This window comes from Gouania willdenowi, chromosome 8 (genome assembly GCF_900634775.1).
Source record: "Gouania willdenowi chromosome 8, fGouWil2.1, whole genome shotgun sequence".
NCBI lineage: Eukaryota > Metazoa > Chordata > Actinopteri > Blenniiformes > Gobiesocidae > Gouania > Gouania willdenowi.
Genome location: NC_041051.1, coordinates 5,787,025 through 5,806,281, shown reverse-complemented (window position 1 = coordinate 5,806,281; position 19,257 = coordinate 5,787,025). Strand labels below are relative to the sequence as shown.

At 38.0% G+C, this 19,257-nt stretch overlaps 2 protein-coding genes and 1 long non-coding RNA gene across 3 annotated transcripts; all 3 read left to right on the top strand.

The window, feature by feature from the left end:
* The first annotated feature begins 2,150 nt into the window (after positions 1–2,150).
* On the top strand, positions 2,151–2,751 carry LOC114467972 (uncharacterized). The gene is made up of 2 exons (XR_003674592.1): positions 2,151–2,403; positions 2,658–2,751. It is a non-coding gene; the product is annotated as an uncharacterized LOC114467972 (long non-coding RNA).
* Positions 2,752–11,441: 8,690 nt separating this feature from the next.
* On the top strand, positions 11,442–12,777 carry LOC114467968 (uncharacterized). The gene is made up of 4 exons (XM_028454531.1): positions 11,442–11,585; positions 11,656–11,982; positions 12,093–12,220; positions 12,442–12,777. The coding sequence occupies exons 1-4, from the start codon at positions 11,516–11,518 to the stop codon at positions 12,538–12,540; spliced, it is 624 nt and encodes a 207-aa protein (XP_028310332.1). The 5' UTR covers positions 11,442–11,515; the 3' UTR covers positions 12,541–12,777.
* A 2,550-nt stretch (positions 12,778–15,327) lies between these two features.
* On the top strand, positions 15,328–16,218 carry LOC114467970 (uncharacterized; the record flags this gene model as incomplete). Its single annotated transcript, XM_028454533.1, has 1 exon — positions 15,328–16,218. A coding segment is annotated over one exon (891 nt), but the record flags the coding sequence as incomplete, so codon positions are not given.
* Between the last annotated feature and the right edge of the window lie 3,039 nt (positions 16,219–19,257).

Here is a 19,257-nt window from a genome sequence, read left to right as displayed (position 1 = left end):
TAGGGTTGCCAACCGTTCCGTAAAAAACGGAATCGTTCCGTATTTAGAAAAAAATGGATGCGTTCCGTATTAAAGTAAGAAGGAACGCCATTTGTTCCGTATTTCTGTCAGAGCCAAAATGAGCAAACATTAATCAATGAACGAGAGAGGACGTTTTATTTTGAAACTGCACGGTATGCCAATTTCCTACTCTTGTGTTTTGTTGTCACCAATGAGATACGGGCACTTACATTCCCACTCAGCTCATTGGTCAAGATAGGCTCACTTCCTTGTAAGGAAGATGTGTCGGCGAAACAGAGAAAAACAAAGCAGCATGGACGACACCGGCTCGGAGAATATACAAGATTTGCCAACCAGTACTGCTTCTACAAGCACTGACAGTGCTACACCTCCCAGGAAGAAACAAAGACGTTTACAAAAATATCGAGTTGAATGGGAAAAGGATCACGCATGGCTGGGGAAAGTGCATGACAATGAATATAAAGCAAACTGCATAATATGTCGGCGCGTATTTTCAATTGCCCATGGTGGCATTCATGACGTGAAACAGCATGCAAGTGGTACTGGACATGTCGAAAGACAACGGGCCAACAAAACAAGGGGAAGCCTTGACCGATTTGTTGTCCATCAGGCAACTCCAGAGGCAGATGTGGTAAGTACTTCTGGTTATAGAAACGTGCAATGAATAAATGTCAGACTCAGCATGTTATTGCCAGCGATATTACAATAGGCTTTAATGATAGTCTACAGTAGGCTATCATTAATATTTTATAATACTTTATAAATAAAATATGATTGATTTATTGAATATAATTGCAATTGGTGGATTAATGCATAAAATGTATTTCCAAAAATAACTACAAATACATAGATAGGCTAATTGATGAGCACAAAGACCTTATACATTTCTAATAAGTTCAAACTTTTCATAGATATTTTCATATGCATATGCATATTTTCATGTGCAGACAGATATATATTAATTGCATGTTGGTAACCCTTGATGTAACAGAGTTATTGATTATTGTAACAGAGTTATTGAATATTAGTTATTCTGTAGATATAATATGCTTCTGTTTGTTAACCTGGGTTTAGTAATACACGTCGACTATAGGCTAATAAGATAATTTATTTTTTTCCTTCTTGATAGGTGACTGCTGCAGAGGTAGCTCATGTGTACCACACAGTCAAACATGGTTTAAGTTATAACTCAGCCGACTGTGCACTCAAGTTGATCACCCGAATGCTGAGTGACTCCAACATTGCCAAGAAGATGTCCTGTGGGAGGACAAAAGCTGAGGCAATTGTGAAAGATGTCCTGTCTCCAAAGGCGATAGAAGCTGTTATCAAACAGTTAAAAAGAGATGGTAATCCACTACCATTCTCTCTTCATACAGATGCCTCAAACAAAGGCAATCGCAAGATGTTTCCCTTGGCTGTACAGTTTTTCACACCAGAGAATGGGATAGTCAACAAAGTAATAGATTTTGTAGAAAATCCAGATGAGTCTGCAGAGGGAATAGTCAGATCAATCCAAAGCTCCCTTGACAACACAGGTTTATTCCTTGATCATGTGTCTGCATTCAGTGCTGATAATGCAAATGTCAATTATGGTGTCCACAATTCTGTCTTCACAAAATTGAAAGAGATCAACTGTGAGATACTTCGTGGCAACTGTCATGCACATATCATTCATAACACAGTGAGAAAAGCTCTGGACCAGCTTTCAGTGGATATTGAAAATATTGTCCTCAAAGTTTATGGCTTCTTCTCCATCTCTGCCAAAAGGAGAGAGTCTCTGAAGGAGTTCTGTGAGTTTTGTGATACTGAATTCCACGAAATCCTGCGCCATGTAGTGACCAGATGGCTGTCACTGAACCCTGCAATCACCCGCCTGCTCCAAAATTGGATGCCACTAAAATCATATCTGATTAGCATTGGTGAGGAATGTCCAAAGCGTCTTCAAACATTGCTGAGGTTGAGAAAAGACGCTCCTGGACCAGAGGAGGAGGCAGACATTGTAGAAGTGTACCTTCTCTTTTGCAGTAATATCATGTCCTTGTTTGAGGAGGTGGTGAAGAAGCTGGAGACAAACGTAACTTCGTCTGTTGACCTTTATTGCATCATGGAATCCTTTCTGAGGAGACTAATTCAGAGAAGAGATGATGGTTTCTACGGTTATCTCACACGACAGAGGCTCCAGCATCTCTCACCATCTGAAGCTGATGTTGCCAAGCAGGAGTTTACTGCCTTCTTAAACACTGCCATTAGTTACATCCAGAAGTGGTTTGACTTTTCAGAGGAAAACTGGCTTTTTCACCTGCAGCCCCTCTCTTTAGAGTCTGGGAAGATATCTTTTGATGAGATGGAGAAGATCACTGAGCGGCTTCACATGGTTAATAGGTAAGTTAGATACAAAATGCAAATGTAAACCATGTTTTACTATTGTTGATGATTATGAAAGTCCATACAACTCATAGAAATATTCAAATAAATACATGTATATACGCACACAACTTTCTACACATATAATTAATTTAGTTAAATAAACTGCAAAATACTGTATAAAGTTCTGAAATGTGTTTTATTTCTGTATTGACCACCTTATGGCCTGTGTACCATTTATGACTAACACAACCTTTCTTCTCCTCTGAAAGACTTAACATCTCCATGGACAGCCTCTATGAAGAATGCATGACCACAAATAACCTTCTTGCACACCTCACCACAGTGGCCCAAGAAAAAGAACAGTGGCAACGCAAGGGAACAGCAGAGAGGTGGATGCAAGTTCTTCAGGCAACTGATCTCCCCAACATTCAGGCTGTTGTATCCTTTGTCCTCAGCATCCCATCTTCCACTGGGTTTGTAGAAAGGATTTTCTCCTTCATGAAAAGCAAATGGACAGATGTGCGGAACAAATGTTCCATTGAACTTATTAGGAGTGAGCTTATTGTCAGCCTCAATTATGACATGTCTTGCTCAGAGTTTTACTCTGCAGCACTGAAAGACAAACAGCTCCTTGCTGCAGCAAGAAGTCAAAAGAAATACCAGTGGAAAAAGTAGGTTATGTACCACTGAGCTCTTAGGATCCCAAGGTCATTCACATTTCTGTTTCAATACAAATGAACATTCCAGGCATTTCAGGTAAAAAGGTTTTTTTTGGCACAGTGCAATGGTTCTTTGAAATTGTCTTTACCATTTTGTACATTAACAGTCCTGTATTGCACACTGTTTTAAGTTAAAGAGGACTATTTTTTCTTAAGAGAAACCTTTTTTGCATTTTGCACATTCAGTCTTCATATCCCACTGTTTTTAGAACACGAGGACAATTCATTATTTAAAGGAAAAACTTTTTGTTTCTGTTTTTTTTGTTTTGTTGCTAGTTTGCACATTTTACAAGCTTTTAGTATTCACTAGTATAGTATTAGTATTTACTATTCAGAATAATTTCTGTTACAGAAATTATATTTTTTCCAGTGCAATAAATAGATAAATGTTGTAACAACAATTTATTTCTGTGTATTCCATGGAAGGAGGGGGGGGGGGGGGTTACATGGTGGATTTGGGTGGGAGTTGTGCCGGGGGGGGGGGGGCCTTGCTGTTGGGCAGGGGTGTTCCTTATTTTTTTTGTAGGGAGTTGGCAACCCTACCTGTACCCCACTTTGGGAACCTAGGCTCATACTATTCATACATAACACTATAACCCTAGCCCTAGGTCTAAGCGGACACTAATAATGTGTCACTCTAGTTAACAGTTCAGGAACAGTTAGCCTGATTGCTTTCTGACATTACTTACCTTGATACTTACTTTGGAAAAACGTGTATCCTTTATCCAGTTTCTTCTTCTTGTTGACAGAGTTTTCCTCCACGACTATTGCCACGTCGGCAAAGCTCATTTTTGACAAATCCGTGAGGGAAGTTGTGTAGATGCACGGCTTTCTTCTGCGTTGTGGTGACTGTTTTTGCACGTTCATAATTCACCCAATACATGAGGAGTGGCGGGAGGAACTTATTGTGTTGTGAAGGGTGTTTCCATGGGGAAGTATTTTGGTGCTGCACATACATCTCTCCCCTGTGTGTTAGAGAGGTGAATAAGAGCCTGTCTAAATGGAAAATAAAGATTGGAGTTCTGTACTGAATACTCCACCTCCGACTCCTTTTCTTCAGCTCCACAGTGTTGACATTTTACCGGAAGTCCGCATACACTACGATTGCGTATTTCCGGTTATTGTGTAAAAGGTCTATTGGGGCCAATTTGAATAGAGAAAATCATTTTGAGTAAATCAAAAAATAAAGTCAAAATGTCAGGATTAAAGTTGCAATATAATGTCAAGATTAAAGCCAAAAAGAGGCGATTAAGTTTTTTTTTTTTTTTTTAAATCCAAACTGGCCCTAATCTGTTTCCGTAGCTCCTCAATAGCCACAGATGGACTGAATGCTCCACCTCTTCATAACTTCACTGGTTTTTCCTTCTGAACAGATTAAGTTTTGGGGAATATTTCTTCAAAGACCCTAAAGATGCATGAGCTAAAAAATAAAGAATCTGTTTGTTATTAAACCCAAATTCAAAGTATACTTTAACGCAGGGGTCACCAACGCGTTGTCCCTGGGCCCCAGGTAGCGTATGGACCATGTGCGGGGCCCTCAGGAGCTCTAGTCAACAATGAGCTCCATCTAAAATCTGATTTACTTTCCAATATTAAAACTCACAAAGATAAATACATATGACAAATGTAGTAGTACTTATACAGTTAAATATTGCTGCACCTGGTAAAGTTTTAGTAATTAAATCATTGAAACATTGTGACAATGTTTTAGGTGGTAGTGGTATGGTATATATATCAGGGATAAAGTCAAGTATAATTGTAATTGCGTGAATGATCATTAATTACAATTATGGTGTGATTATAATTGTAAATATAAATGAGTAAAACTCTGCTATGTGTTACTCTTGATCAGAGAATATTATTTAAATGCTAAACTTCCTGTTTTCATCTACTCATTGATATACTGCATCCATACACTTGAAGTCCCACTTTTTTTGGCAAGGGTTCAACTTGACTTTCCTACCACAAGGGGGCAATATTAATTCTGTGTAACACAGTATTTTAGAAACTTCTGAACTTTTGACCTACTTTTCCACTGGAGGAGTTATGTAAAAACACACTCTCTACAGACTGTACCAGTGTTAAAACAAACGCCTCAGTGTAAGAAGCTTTCCTAGTGTTTTATATTTTTGACAAAAACACATGTCAACATTAGAGAAAGCAGTGACTTGAAGGTGAAACTTGTCTGAATATCTGATCTCTTATTTTATTTAAAAATGTTTGAAATTTTCCTTAAAGTTGCACAGGTACAAGTTTGTTCAGCTTATTCCTGGGGGCGCTGCTGTAGATCAGATGATAGAGCGTAAGCTAGATCCAGGAATTTTAACTATATTTAGTTTTATGTGCGTGTGGCACCCTATGGAAGAAGAAGAAGAAAAAAAACTAGGAAAGGTAAAACAATGAAAATAATAATGCATATTAAGTTATAATTATGAAATACTAAGTCATATTTATGAAATACTAAGTCATAATTATGAAATACTAAGTCATGGTTATGAGATAGTATCTCAATTATAAGTCATAATTATGAGATACTATGTCATAATTATAAGATACTAAGTCATAATTATGAGATACTAAGTCATGATTATGAGATACTAAGTCATAATTATGAGATACTATGTCATACTTATAAGATACTAAGTCATAATTATGAGATACTAAGTCATAATTATGAGATACTATGTCATAATTATAAGATACTAAATCATGATTATGAGATACTATGTCATAATTATAAGATACTAAGTCATGATTATGAGATACTATGTCATAATTATGAGATATCTCAATTACAAGTCATAATTATGAAATACTATGTCATAAATATGAGATACTAAGTCATAATTATGAGATACTATGTCATAATTCTAAGATACTAAGTCATAATTATGAGATACTATGTCATAATTATAAGATACTAAGTCATGATTATGAGATACTATGTCATAATTATGAGAAACTAAGTCATGGTTATGAAATATTATCTCAAATACAAGTCATAATTATGAAATACTATGTCATAAATATGAGATACTAAGTCATAATTATGAGATACTATGTCATAATTATAAGATACTAAGTCATAATTATGAGATACTATGTCATAATTATAAGATACTAAGTCATGATTATGAGATACTAAGTCATAATTATGAGTCATGAAGTAGAATATCAACATGTGATCATTCGATACATAAAACTCACAGAAACATTTCATGCCCTCCATTGTGCTACTGACTAAACATCTGCTTAACTTCAAAACAAGAGGACAAAAAGAGATTTTATTTTGAAAAGGGGATGCTTGATTTTTAGCTGAAAGCCTGTGTCACGTACTGAGTTTACCTCCGTACTGAGATTATAACCCTAACCCTAACATAATCCAATAAACAAATAAAACGTGTTCGTTCACTTTGAAAACAAAATATCCATCCATCCATCCATCCATCCATCTTCTCCCGCTTAGCCGTTTCCGGGTCGCGGGGGCAGCATCCTCAGTAGGGAGGCCCAGACTTCCCTCTCCCCGGCCACTTCCTCCAGCTCTTCCGGGGGGACCCCGAGATGTTCCCAGGCCAGCCGAGAGACATAGTCTCTCCAGCGTGTCCTGGGTCTTCCCCGGGGCCTCCTTCCGGAGGGACGTGCCCTGAACGCCTCACTCGGGAGGCGTTCAGGGGGCATCCTAATTAGGTGCCCGAGCCACCTCATCTGGCTCTTCTCGATGCGGAGGAGCAGCGACTCTACTTTGAGCCCCTCCCGAATGACTGAGCTTCTCACCCTATCTCTAAGGGAGAGCCCAGCCACCCTACGGAGGAAACTCATTTCGGCCGCTTGTACCCGTGATCTTGTTCTTTCGGTCATGACCCAAAGTTCATGACCATAGGTGAGGGTTGGAACGTAGACCGACCTGTAAATAGAGAGCTTCGCTTTTTGGCTCAGCTCCCTCTTTACAATGACGGACCGGTGCAGACTCCGCATCACTGCAGACGCCGCACCAATCCGCCTGTCGATCTCTCGCTCCATCCTTCCCTCACTCGTGAACAAGACCCCGAGGTACTTAAACTCCTCCACCTGGGGCAGAACCTCATCTCCAACCCGGAGAAGGCACTCCACCTTTTTCCGGTCGAGAACCATGGACTCGGATTTGGAGGTGCTGACCATTTTATATTCCGCTCACTATGCATCATGGGGCTGTTGAGTATCACCAGTGTGCCCACCGTGCACACTTAAAAGATGTACCCTTCCCAGAGAGCATAGTGTCAAACTCAAGGCCCGGGGTACTAATCCAGCCCTTCAGAGTATCTGATTCGGCCCACAGGAGAAAGTGAAAATGACAAAGAAAACATAAATCCTTGTGTAAACTACCAAATAATTCAGTTGTAAATTGTTGTTGAAAGAACTCTAAAATTTTCCAAAAATACTGCAATTTTTCTCAAATGATTGCACAATATCTCCCCAGTCCCCAAAATAAATACAATATGATAAATAAAAAAAAAAAAACAATCAATCAAAGAACATTTAAGTATCTGACACTTAATGCTTAGATATTGTTGATACCTTCCATACTTTACGTCTAATTCATAAGTGGAAGTGCAAACTTGGGCACATATTTGGCAGTTGACCTAAAATGAGTTTGACACCCCTGTCATACAGTATACGTACAGTACGTACTCAATCTATTCATAATATCTAATGTGAACGCACTACATACTCATTTTGACATCAGACTTAGTATGAGTAGTACGTTAGTATGTGATTTCAAACACAGCCTTGGTTTTGAATAGCGTGGTCTTGCTTACAACGCTAGTTTTTACATAAGGTGTATAAGTTTGGTTATGCATGATGTATCTGCAAGGTTTTCATAAATTATTAGAGCAGGCAGTTAGAATATTAGAATATTTCAATCAGGGTAATTGATAATTGATTACAATAATGGCGTAATTGTAATTGAAAAAAACTTTGTTGCTGTTGTAATCATAAATAAATTGTTATTGAGTTCAGATAAGTAACTTTTTAATTGTAATTGCCATGAAAATTCAATTAAAATATATAAATATATATCAAGCTTTACCACATAAAAAAAAAAAAATGAAATCGAGGGGTATACTGACACAAAAAGGCTCAGACACCCACACTAAAAATATTAAAACTTATATTTTCATTTGATAGGAAGCCTAACAAGGTAACCAAGAAATAGGGGGAAGATGTTTGTTTTACTGTATTTGCTAACAGAATGCTAACACAAGAAAAAGGTTAACTTTTATTATGTTATTTATTTCAGGCTCAGTATTTGTGATTAATTGTAATTGAACTTTAGCAATTGAGAACAAAATTGTAATTGGCTTTCTGAGGATAGAAAAAATGAATCAGGAAAAACTTTAATCAGGCAAACAGCAGCATATGAAAAAAAAAAAAATTGAAGAAAAAATTATAATAATAACAATGAAAACAACACTAATAATAATAATAATAATAATAATAATAATAATAATAATAATAATAATAATAATAACTAGAACTGCAAGCAATTATGAAAGGGGGCCAAGCCTTCCCACGCGACTCGGCCCCCAGGTTTCGCAGAGCCCGTGGAAGTACGTCATGAAGGACGTGTCCTGTGTCCTGACGTGCCATTTGCTGTGAACAGATGGATATGAAGTTTTGGAAGATGTGATTTAAAATATGAAAGTTACAGGCCAAAATGCATTTGCACCCATTATAGCACCACCTAAAGGTGCTCATTTTGGTATGGGTGATCTGTGTACTCTTATATATGTACCCTGTAAATTTCACAGCCCTCAACATAATAATTCAGCTGAATACGGCCCTAGGAGCGACCCAAGGTCATACCCACCAAATTTGGTAAAAATCGGTCTTGCCATTTATGAAATATAAATTTCCCATATTTGCAGCACCCCCTAGTGGCGTAAATTATAAAGATTTTGCTTATACCCCCACAGTCACATGCCAACCAAGGATCTCAGATTTGGTGTTGTTAGCATTTATTTTTTTTACAAAGATATGCAACAGTTATACATTTTTATAGCTAGCTAGAAAAAATTACTCAGTAATTATTCACCCATATTTTGAGCAAACAAAATTGTTTTATCAACTTTAGATCAAGTCCAACTGAAGACTCTACGTGCCAAGTTTCTTGCTGATTAGACAAAACCCCAAGGAGGAATTCGAAAAAGTAGGTTTTTGCTGTGTAGTGACTTACAAAGAGTGTTATGCAGTGGGAGTGGGCGTGGCCAATGTCAGAAGATCTGACTCTATATAGGTACCCCCTTTGTTCGACGACAACATTTTGCATAAAACACTATTTCAAAACAACAATATAGCATAATGATGAAATGAACGAGTGATAACACACATTTGAAAGAATCTAACTTAATAAATAAGTGGAAAGAAACAGTATTTAATGCAGTGGTTAACAACCTTTTTTGGATCGTGACCCTATTTTGATAGTTTTCAATCATGTTTGAGCTCAGATATGTATTTATTTTTACTGCATTTTAGTTTAACTATATTAACAAAGTGAAAGTATAGAAATACAGTTATTAACATAAAGTGTTGAATGCTTATGTATAAGAAAAAATAAAATGATGATGATGAATAAAATGTATAAATCACACAACTCTATAAGTTGAACCATTGTATAAGTCGCACAACTATGTAAGTCGCACAACTGTATGAGTCACGTCTATATAAGTCACACAACTGTATAAGTCACACAACTGTATAACTCGCACCACTGTACAAGTCACACAACTGTATAACTCGCACCACTGTACAAGTCAAACAACTGTATAAGTCACACAACTGTATGAGTCGCACAACTGTATAAGTCACACAACTGTATAAGTCACATGTCTATATAAGTCACACAACTGTATAAGTTGCACAACTGTATAAGTCACATAACTACCTAAGTCGCACAACTGTATAAGTCACTTCATCATATAAGTCACACAACTACCTAAGTCACACAACTGTATAAGTCACACAGCTGTATAAGTCACACAGCTGTGTAAGTTGAAACCTTGTATAAGTCACACAACTGTATAAGTCGCACAACTGTATAAATCACAAAACTATATAAGTTGCACAACTGTATAAGTTGCACAACTGTATGAATCACACAACTGTATAAGTTGCACAACTATATAAGTCGCACAATTGTATAAGTCACACAACTGTATAGGTCGCATAACTGTAAAGGCCACACAACTGTATGAGTCGCACAACTGTATAAGTCACACAACTGTATAAATCAAACAACTGTACAAGTCACACAACTGTATAAGTCACACAACTGTATAAGTCACACAACTACATAAGTCACACAACTGTGTAAGTTGAAACCTTGTATAAGTCACACAACTGTATAAGTCGCACAACTGTATAAATCACAAAACTATATAAGTTGCACAACTGTATAAGTTGCACAACTGTATGAATCACACAACTGTATAAGTTGCACAACTATATAAGTTGCACAACTGTATAAGTCGCACAACTGTATAGGTCGCATAACTGTAAAGGCCACACAACTGTATAACTCGCACTACTGTATAAGTCACACAACTGTATAAGTCAGACAACTGTATAAGTCACACAACTGTATAAGTTGCACAACTGTATAAGTTGCACAACTGTATAAGTCACACAACTACATAAGTCACACAACTGTAAAAGTCACACAACTGTATAAGTCACACAACTGTATAAGTCACACACCTGTATAGGTCGCACAACTGTATAAGTTGCACAACTGTATAAGTCACACAACTACATAAGTCACACAACTGTAAAAGTCACACAACTGTATAAGTCACTTCATCATATAAGTCACACAACTACCTAAGTCACACAACTGTATAAGTCACACAACTGTATAAGTCACATAACTACCTAAGTCACACAACTGTATAAGTCTCACAACTGTATAAGTCACTTCATCATATAAGTCACACAACTACCTAAGTCACACAACTGTATAAGTCACACAGCTGTATAAGTCACACAACTGTATAAGTCGCACAACTGTATAAGTCACACAACTACATAAGTCACACAACTGTAAAAGTCACATCATCGTATAATTTCATTGTAATTGGAAACAAATGCTGTTCACTGTAACAGTAATTGACCCCAACCCTGATTTCAATGTAATATTACGTATTTTTAGGCAAAACACTGCATGGTGATTACCTCCCAACAACAGCAAACATGCTCATCTTTTTCTGAAAGTGTGTGAGCTTATGAGACCTTACCTAAAAAACCTCTGACATGAGTGGGTTGTCGTGCATGTGACGTGTTACCTTTGGTGATGGTGTCGGTCCTAGTGACAGAGAACACATGCACATTTCCTACTACCTGGTGATATCTCCAGTGTCGCAACCACGGTTAGCATGTCTGCTGTCTGCTTTAAGCTGCTGGTTGTGCTTTGCCTTTCATGGATGATGATGATGACTGAAGCAGGTGAGGCTGATGCATGTTGAATGAAGCTTTGTGAGGCATGCACTGCTAACACTCTGTTTACCTTCTGTAGAGTCTGATACTATTGTTTGGAAAAAAAAAGGGCAGCACTTCACCATCCAATGCCGCAATACCCAGGACCCTGACACCTTTGAAATGGTGCTTAACAAAGGTGTCCTTAAGGAGGAGACGCTTTTCCACAGAATGGTCTCTAATGGAAAAGACTCTTTTATTAAAGAGGGACTTCAGGTAGATGGTGTTTTCCCCAATATCGACTTTTTCATCCATGATCTGAAGGTGGAGGACACAGGAGCTTACTGGTGTGTGTACTCCAAACTTGACAAAAAAAGCGACCTCATTAAAAAAAACAGTCAAGGGTCTGTGCTGCTGGTGGTAACAGGTGAGTCTGTTGTCATTATCTCTATTTATACATCTTTTGAGATAAAATCTTGGATTAATGAATAAAGGATATTTGAGTTTTTTTTCCATTTCTTTCAACACAATTTCTAGAAACAGCAAAAGATGCAAAACAAGAATGTGAAGAATCAAACGACGGCCTGAACCTGGTGGCTGTGGCCATCTCTGTGACTGTCATCCTCTTCATCACTGTGTCCTTCTTTTTTTGGATCATCTATAAGGTAACTCTTCTGTGCACGTCTATATGACAATATTCTTATTATTGTGCTTCTTAGACATGAAATGCAGTAAAATCATTGTCTAAATCAAATCTGGCAGCTCGTCTTTGACTTATCAACATCTATGTTGGAGCCATCACTCAGACTAAAGACAAGTGTGTGCATTTCACAATACATTTCACACCATCATACCTACTTTTTTGTTGTTTTTTTTTTTAAACCAGAGAAAGACCACAGTGAAACGGAGCACTGTTCACACCAGTGATGTTTATGAGGACATGCGAGCGACAACTAGACGTGTGAACACCACATCCACGGGCTAGCTGCAGACGCAACGCTAACCCTCCACACCACAAGTGTTGCATGTGATGCAACTCAGCAAAACGCAACAAAGTTTGCAAGAACATTTTCTGCAGACTCGGTTTCTGCTTCTTTGCACGTTCATCAAAGACATTCAGGGCAACGCGTGTAATGTTGTAAATGCTAAAATAAACAACAACTTTTTACAATATTTGGCAACAAACCACATTTAAAAACCATATGTGATTTTTTTTTATGTTACTGTGATTTTATTTTGATACATCTGATGAATATGCATATCAGCTATATATTTAGTTTTACCCTTGACATATTTAACATTGAACATTTAGATTTAACATTTAGATTTAGATTTACATTTAACATTGATCATGTAACATTTATATCTAAATTTAACATTTAACATTTAGATTTAGATTTACATTTAACATTTAGATTCAACATTTAGTTTGACTTAACATTTAGATTCAATATTTAGTTTTAGATTTAACATTTAGATTCAATATTTAGATTTAACATTTAATATTTAGATTTAGATTTATCATTTAACATTTAGATTTAACATTTATTATTTAGCAGGAGCTCAGTCCGTAGAGACATGGGTTGGACCAAATGTGGACCACATGTATATATATGGAAGTTGTTCTGGTAGCTGAAGAGGTGCCAGGGCACTTCTCGAGCACTGTCGAGGTGCCAAACCCCAACACTGCTCTGCTGCGCTCCATTCATTGTAAAAGCAGCCCCACTCTGACGTCTCTCCATTAATACATGTCCACAGGTCCTGTTTGTGCATGTGTGTGATTCAGGCCTATGTGTGTGAGAAGCATGTCACTAAAAATAACAGGGTGCAATGTAATTTCTCTTCAGGGATTAATGAAGTAATTCAAAACATTTAGATTTAACATCGATTATATTTTTACGAGAAAAAATGTTTAAAAACGTTCTTTGTCACAAATACAAATACAAATCATGACATAAAACATTTTTTGCATGTAACATAAGACATTATTTGCCTATGAAAAGAAAACTGTACATACTGTTACATTTTGTCTGCTTAAATAAAGGAATTAATCTGTGAAACATCATGTGGCAGTTTTAAATGCACGGACCACAGATCATTTTTATTGAATTTTTGTAATTAGCTTTAAAGAAATATAATTAAAAAATAATAATTTTCATGTATTTTATTGTTTTAATTAGGTTTCGCTAAGTGTTAGTGTTGAATGATGGGAAAAATTTGCAGATTGATTTCAAATTTGGAAAAGGTCCAACAGCTCAATACAGAAGGGAAATTAGCCTTTAAGCCAAATCTGCATAGGTTTAGCATTGTTCAGTCAATCTAATGTGACAAATGTATTAGTTTCAAAATAAAAGCCTGGAGTACCCCATAGCAGGGCACCTCTCATAGTTGCTAAAGCAATGCCACCAAGAGAAATGAGTGAAGATTGAGATAATTATGGCAGACAGTCTCTCCCTGCCATGATGGGGTGGAGGAGCGTTAAAAAAGCTGAACAGGTTTCCATCAAAGACTCTCACACACAGGCACATGCAGGCGTGCACGTGCCTTCAGTCAACAGTGCTGTGGCTAAATTTAAAGAGGCCATTCCTGCTGCCTTAAACTCAGTGCACCATCCAATAAATAACTATGATATTAATTATAACCCCTCTCAACTGGATCTGCTTGTCGATAGCTCTGCTAGTCTACTAAAATCCACCTTGGACTCAATTGCCCTATTGAGGGAAAAAACTATTAAACGTCAGAGGAAAGCTCCGTGGTTTAGCTCTGAAACTCACACACTCAAACAAACAACCCGTAAATTAGAGAGAATGTGGCGCTCCAATAAAACAGAGGAGTCACGAATACTTTGGCAAGAAAGCCATAGTAAATACATGACAGCCTTACGACATAGTCGATCTACATACTACTCCTCACTAATTGAAGAAAATAAAAATAATCCGAGGTACCTTTTCAGCACTGTAGCCAGGCTAACACAAAGTCAGAGCTCTATTGAGCCCATGATTCCTCTAGCCCTCAGCTGTGAGGAGATAAAATTAGCCACTCCCTGCCTTCACCTGGGCCTGCTGTACCATTAAATGTAAATAGGCCTAACCTAAACTGTTTCACACATATAGGACTTCAGGAACTTAACTCTATTATTTCATCCTCCAAACCATCGACCTGCCTTTCAGATCCGATCCCAACTAAGCTGTTTAAAGAAGTTGTTCCCCTAGTCTGCCCATCTTTGTTGGAGACAATAAATATATCCCTATCAATAGGCTACGTGCCACAGTCCTTTAAAGTAGCTGTAATCAAACCCCTTCTCAAAAAACCTACTCTTGATTCCAGCACTTTAGCAAACTACAGGCCTATATCTAATCTTCCTTTTATTTCAAAGATTCTTGAGAAAGTTGTGGCGGCTCAGCTCTGTGAATTTCTTCAAAACAACAGCCTGTTCGAGGACTTCCAGTCAGGTTTTAGAGCTCAACACAGCACAGAGACTGCTTTAGTTAAAGTAACTAATGATCTACTCTGGGCTTCAGATGAAGGACGACTCTCAGTGCTGGTTTTATTAGATCTTAGTGCAGCTTTTGACACTATAGATCACTATATTCTACTAGAGAGATTAGAGAAATTACTTGGAATCACAGGGACTGCCCTAAACTGGTTTAAGTCCTACCTATCTGATAGGTACCAGTTTGTACACGTGAATAATAAGTCTTCTGTGTACACTAAAGTAAGCTACGGGGTTCCTCAGGGCTCTGTGCTAGGTCCAATCCTCTTCTGTATCTATATGATCCCCCTTGGTAATGTTATGAGAAAATACTCTGTTAACTTCCACTGCTATGCTGATGATACCCAACTGTATGTATCAATGAAGCCAGGTGAGACAAATCAGCTATCTAAACTTGAGGCCTGTCTAAAGGACATTAGGGCCTGGATGGACCAAAATTTTCTTCTTCTCAACTCAGACAAGACTGAGGTCATTGTACTGGGCCCGCGACACCTTAGAGAAACCTATGCTAGCCTAACTGCCCTAGATGGCATTACTCTGGCACAAAGCACAACTGTTAGAAACCTTGGGGTTCTATTTGTTCAGGACTTATCCTTCAACTCTCACATAAAACAAACTTCAAGAACTGCCTTCTTTCATCTCCGTAACATTGCTAAAATCAGATCTATCCTGTCTCAGGGCGACGCCGAAAAACTAGTCCATGCTTTTGTTACCTCTAGACTGGATTATTGTAATTCTCTTTTAGCAGGCTGCCCGAGCAAGTCGCTTAAGACACTTCAGCTGGTTCAAAATGCTGCAGCACGTGTACTGACTAAAACTAGGAGAAGAGATCACATTACTCCTGTATTAGCCTCTCTGCATTGGCTTCCCATAAAATATAGAATAGAATTCAAGATTCTTCTTCTCACTTATAAAGCCCTAAATGGACAGGCACCAGTCTATCTCAAGGAGCTTGTAGTGCCATACAATCCCCCCAGAACACTACGCTCTCAAAATGCTGGACTACTCGTTGTTCCATTCATCTCTAAAAGTAGTATAGGAGGAAGAGCTTTCAGTTATCAGGCCCCACTTCTCTGGAACCATCTACCAACCACGGTTCGGGGGGCAGACACCCTCTCTACCTTTAAGGTTAGGCTCAAAACATTCCTCTTTGATAAAGCTTTTAGTTAGGAACCAGCTCATAGCTCATAATTAAGATGCAATAGGCATAGACTGCCGGGGGGGGGGGTCTGGCATGCTCGGTTGGAGAGAGGTTGGAGAGGGCGTTAAGAGAGAGGTCATTTAGGTTAGAGAGGGACCAGAGAGGGTCCCATTCCTCTTTCAAACACTCCCTCTATGTCTGCTTCTTCCCTTGTGTGTTTGCTCCTGTACTCCTTCAGGCTTTTGTCTTGCAGGTCCGTGGGATCCTTAGTGTGGAGTTACAGAGTCTCAACAACTCTGTCTCCACCCTTTCCTCTGCACACACCCAACACAGCATAACGTGGATGGCTGTTCATCATAGGAATGGGATCCACACAAGGTTCCTGCTGCTTAACAGAAGGTTTTCCTTGCCGCCATGATGAATTCATGTTGGGTGTGGGATACATATGTATGTGTATATACGTATATATGCATATGTGTGTATCCATAAAATGAAGAGTCCATCCTTAAGACTGCTCTACTGTAAAGTGCCTTGAGATACCATTGGTTATGATTTGGCGCTATACAAATAAAGATTGATTGATTGATTGATTGAACTTAAAAGGCTTCTTTGTTAATGTGTGGGAACCTGATGAAATTACATACATTACAGTAACTTACTCTCACAGTGAGCTTTGTTGTCTTTTGGCTTCATTAATATGAAACGTGAATGTAGCAATCCTACAATAGGATTAGACAACAACACTGACTGTCAACTTATTAGCGGATAAGCTTAATAATGGGGACGTGGCATAAGTAGAAGGACAGAAAAACAATTGTGGAACAAACAAAGCAGTGCTAAGTGTTTATTATTATTATTATTATTATTACTATTAATAATAATAATAATAATAATAATAATAATTATAATAATAATAATAATAATAATAATAATAATAATAATAATAATAATAATAATAATAATAATAATAGTGTTTATTACACTTAGCCATATCAAACATGCATATAATTTAAATATAACCCAGTGGTTTGTTATACCGTGTATGTCATTTTTCTTCCTTTTTATCTGTCTTCTTCTCGTTATACTGCTTTTTTTTTTTTTTTAACTTGATTTATTTTTGAGAATGTGAAGGTATAGTTGTTTTAATTTGAAAAGAAATAATAATTTAAAAAATATACCGTATATGTATTTTTTCAATCAATAATTATTTTAACACATTGCAGGTGACCCAGTTTAAATTTCAGGCGATACCACATGGGGTCATGACCCCAAGGTTGAAAAACACTGCTATAGCATTTATATGTCACAACACTGTTCATATGGCTGGTTACAGATGTCATTGTAAACCTTCTTCAAGGGCCTGTATTATGAAGTTGGATTTCCTCTTTCGGGGCTAAATCACCATGGCTGAACACCTAACCTGGAAGTGAGTAGGTTTTGTTCTGGATCAGATCAAAGCAAGTACTAAAGTCCCGCCTCCTGACCAATCAGTTCTTTTGTAAACTGAGCTGCCCATTGTTATTAGATCCTAGTTGGTGCAGATCTGACAGCTGTGTTTAAGAAAGAAAGATTATTAATGGATAAATGCAATCCTTTCATTTTACTGATGACCAGTGTTGGGAGTAACACATTACAAAAGTAACGCAATTACAGTGATATATTACTTTTTGCTGTAATTGATTGATTGATTATACTTTATTAATCCCCGAGGGGAAATTCAGTTTCAGTTACATCCTGACCATAGGACAATAACCTATCACATGGGGGACAGGAACGGGAGAATTGGGGAGCAGCCAGCAAGAGCAGCGCTCCGTTTCTTAGATGAGAAATATGAAACAATGGGTAAAGAGGTAAAAAAGGCAAAAACCAAACTAGGCCCTTGTAAAGAGGGGCGGAGTTTGGTATCATGAAAAAACTCTTCAGCAAACATTGCAACGAAAACACAACAAACAACATACAATTCAATACAACAGCACGTTAGCACAGGGAATGGTTCTTAGGATGGGTAGTTCACAGGTCAGCCACAGTATGGTGCTGCCCTGTAACGCAGTAATGTAGCGCATTACTTTCAAAATTTCTGTAATATTATATCTGTTACAAATCTCAGTAATGCGCGTTAAAATGCATTTTAACCTGAGATGTGAAAAACAGCACCAGTAACTTGATGAAACACCTGGACCGGTGCCACGCTAACGCACGGATCAGGCCGCCCGCCTTAACAGGGGAAGGATTTGCCTCCCAGCGTGTCTATCCCATTGACTTTGCATGTAATCTGGTTGCGTGTGCCGCGGATGAAGCGTCCGGTGTGAGCGCACCAAGTTGACAGAGAGATGCAGGCAAAGATAAAGGATGAAAGTGCGAAAATTTTTTAGACAAAGCAGCAGAAATGAAGTTTATCTCAGTCTGACGTGCTACTGGAACCATGAGAAGTGAGGAGACTTGTGTCAGAGTATGTAGTGGAGGATATGCAGCCTCTGTCAACAGTGGAATCACTGGCTTTTAAAAAGCTTGTCGGCAAAATCCCCACCAACGCCAGCAATGACAAAGTAAGCTAACGTTGTCATAGAGAGTGGTACCATACCATACATTATCGTCACTAAGTCATGTAGCTATCTAGTGTGTTAATATTACAAACAGCCAGGGCCGGTCCGTGGCATAGGCAGTATAGGCAAATGCTAGGGGCGTCGGCCATCATAGGGGGCGCAAAATAAAAGAATATTATTTATTTATTTATTCATCTATTTTAGTTAATCAAACAATCAAAGCGCTGATATTATTAGCATTCTAAACTTGGTAGTATTATTAATGACTAGTAAGTTTAATGAAAATAAAAAAAAAATAACAAACGAAACTAATGATCTGGGGGGTATTTCATCAAACCCAGCTCAGGGTTAAGTCCAGATTTAAGCTGAGAGTCAGGCTCAGTTAAGCCCGGTTCTAACTGGAATGGCGGTTTCATCAACGAGAAAACACCTTGGTTACCATAACAACACAGTTCGTGGGTCAAACCTGCTCCTGACCAGGTTTAAGCAAGCAGGCTTGGTTTAAAGCTAAGGTAGGCGACTTTC

Bases quoted from the DNA above. Each gene is read 5' to 3' on its own strand.
- LOC114467968 (XM_028454531.1), top strand. From the start codon at position 11,516: ATGTCTGCTGTCTGCTTTAAGCTGCTGGTTGTGCTTTGCCTTTCATGG. The intron at 11,586-11,655 runs GTGAGGCTGATG...TACCTTCTGTAG, and splicing joins GATGATGATGACTGAAGCAG to AGTCTGATACTATTGTTTGG. The intron at 12,221-12,441 runs GTAACTCTTCTG...TTTTTAAACCAG, and splicing joins TTTTTTGGATCATCTATAAG to AGAAAGACCACAGTGAAACG.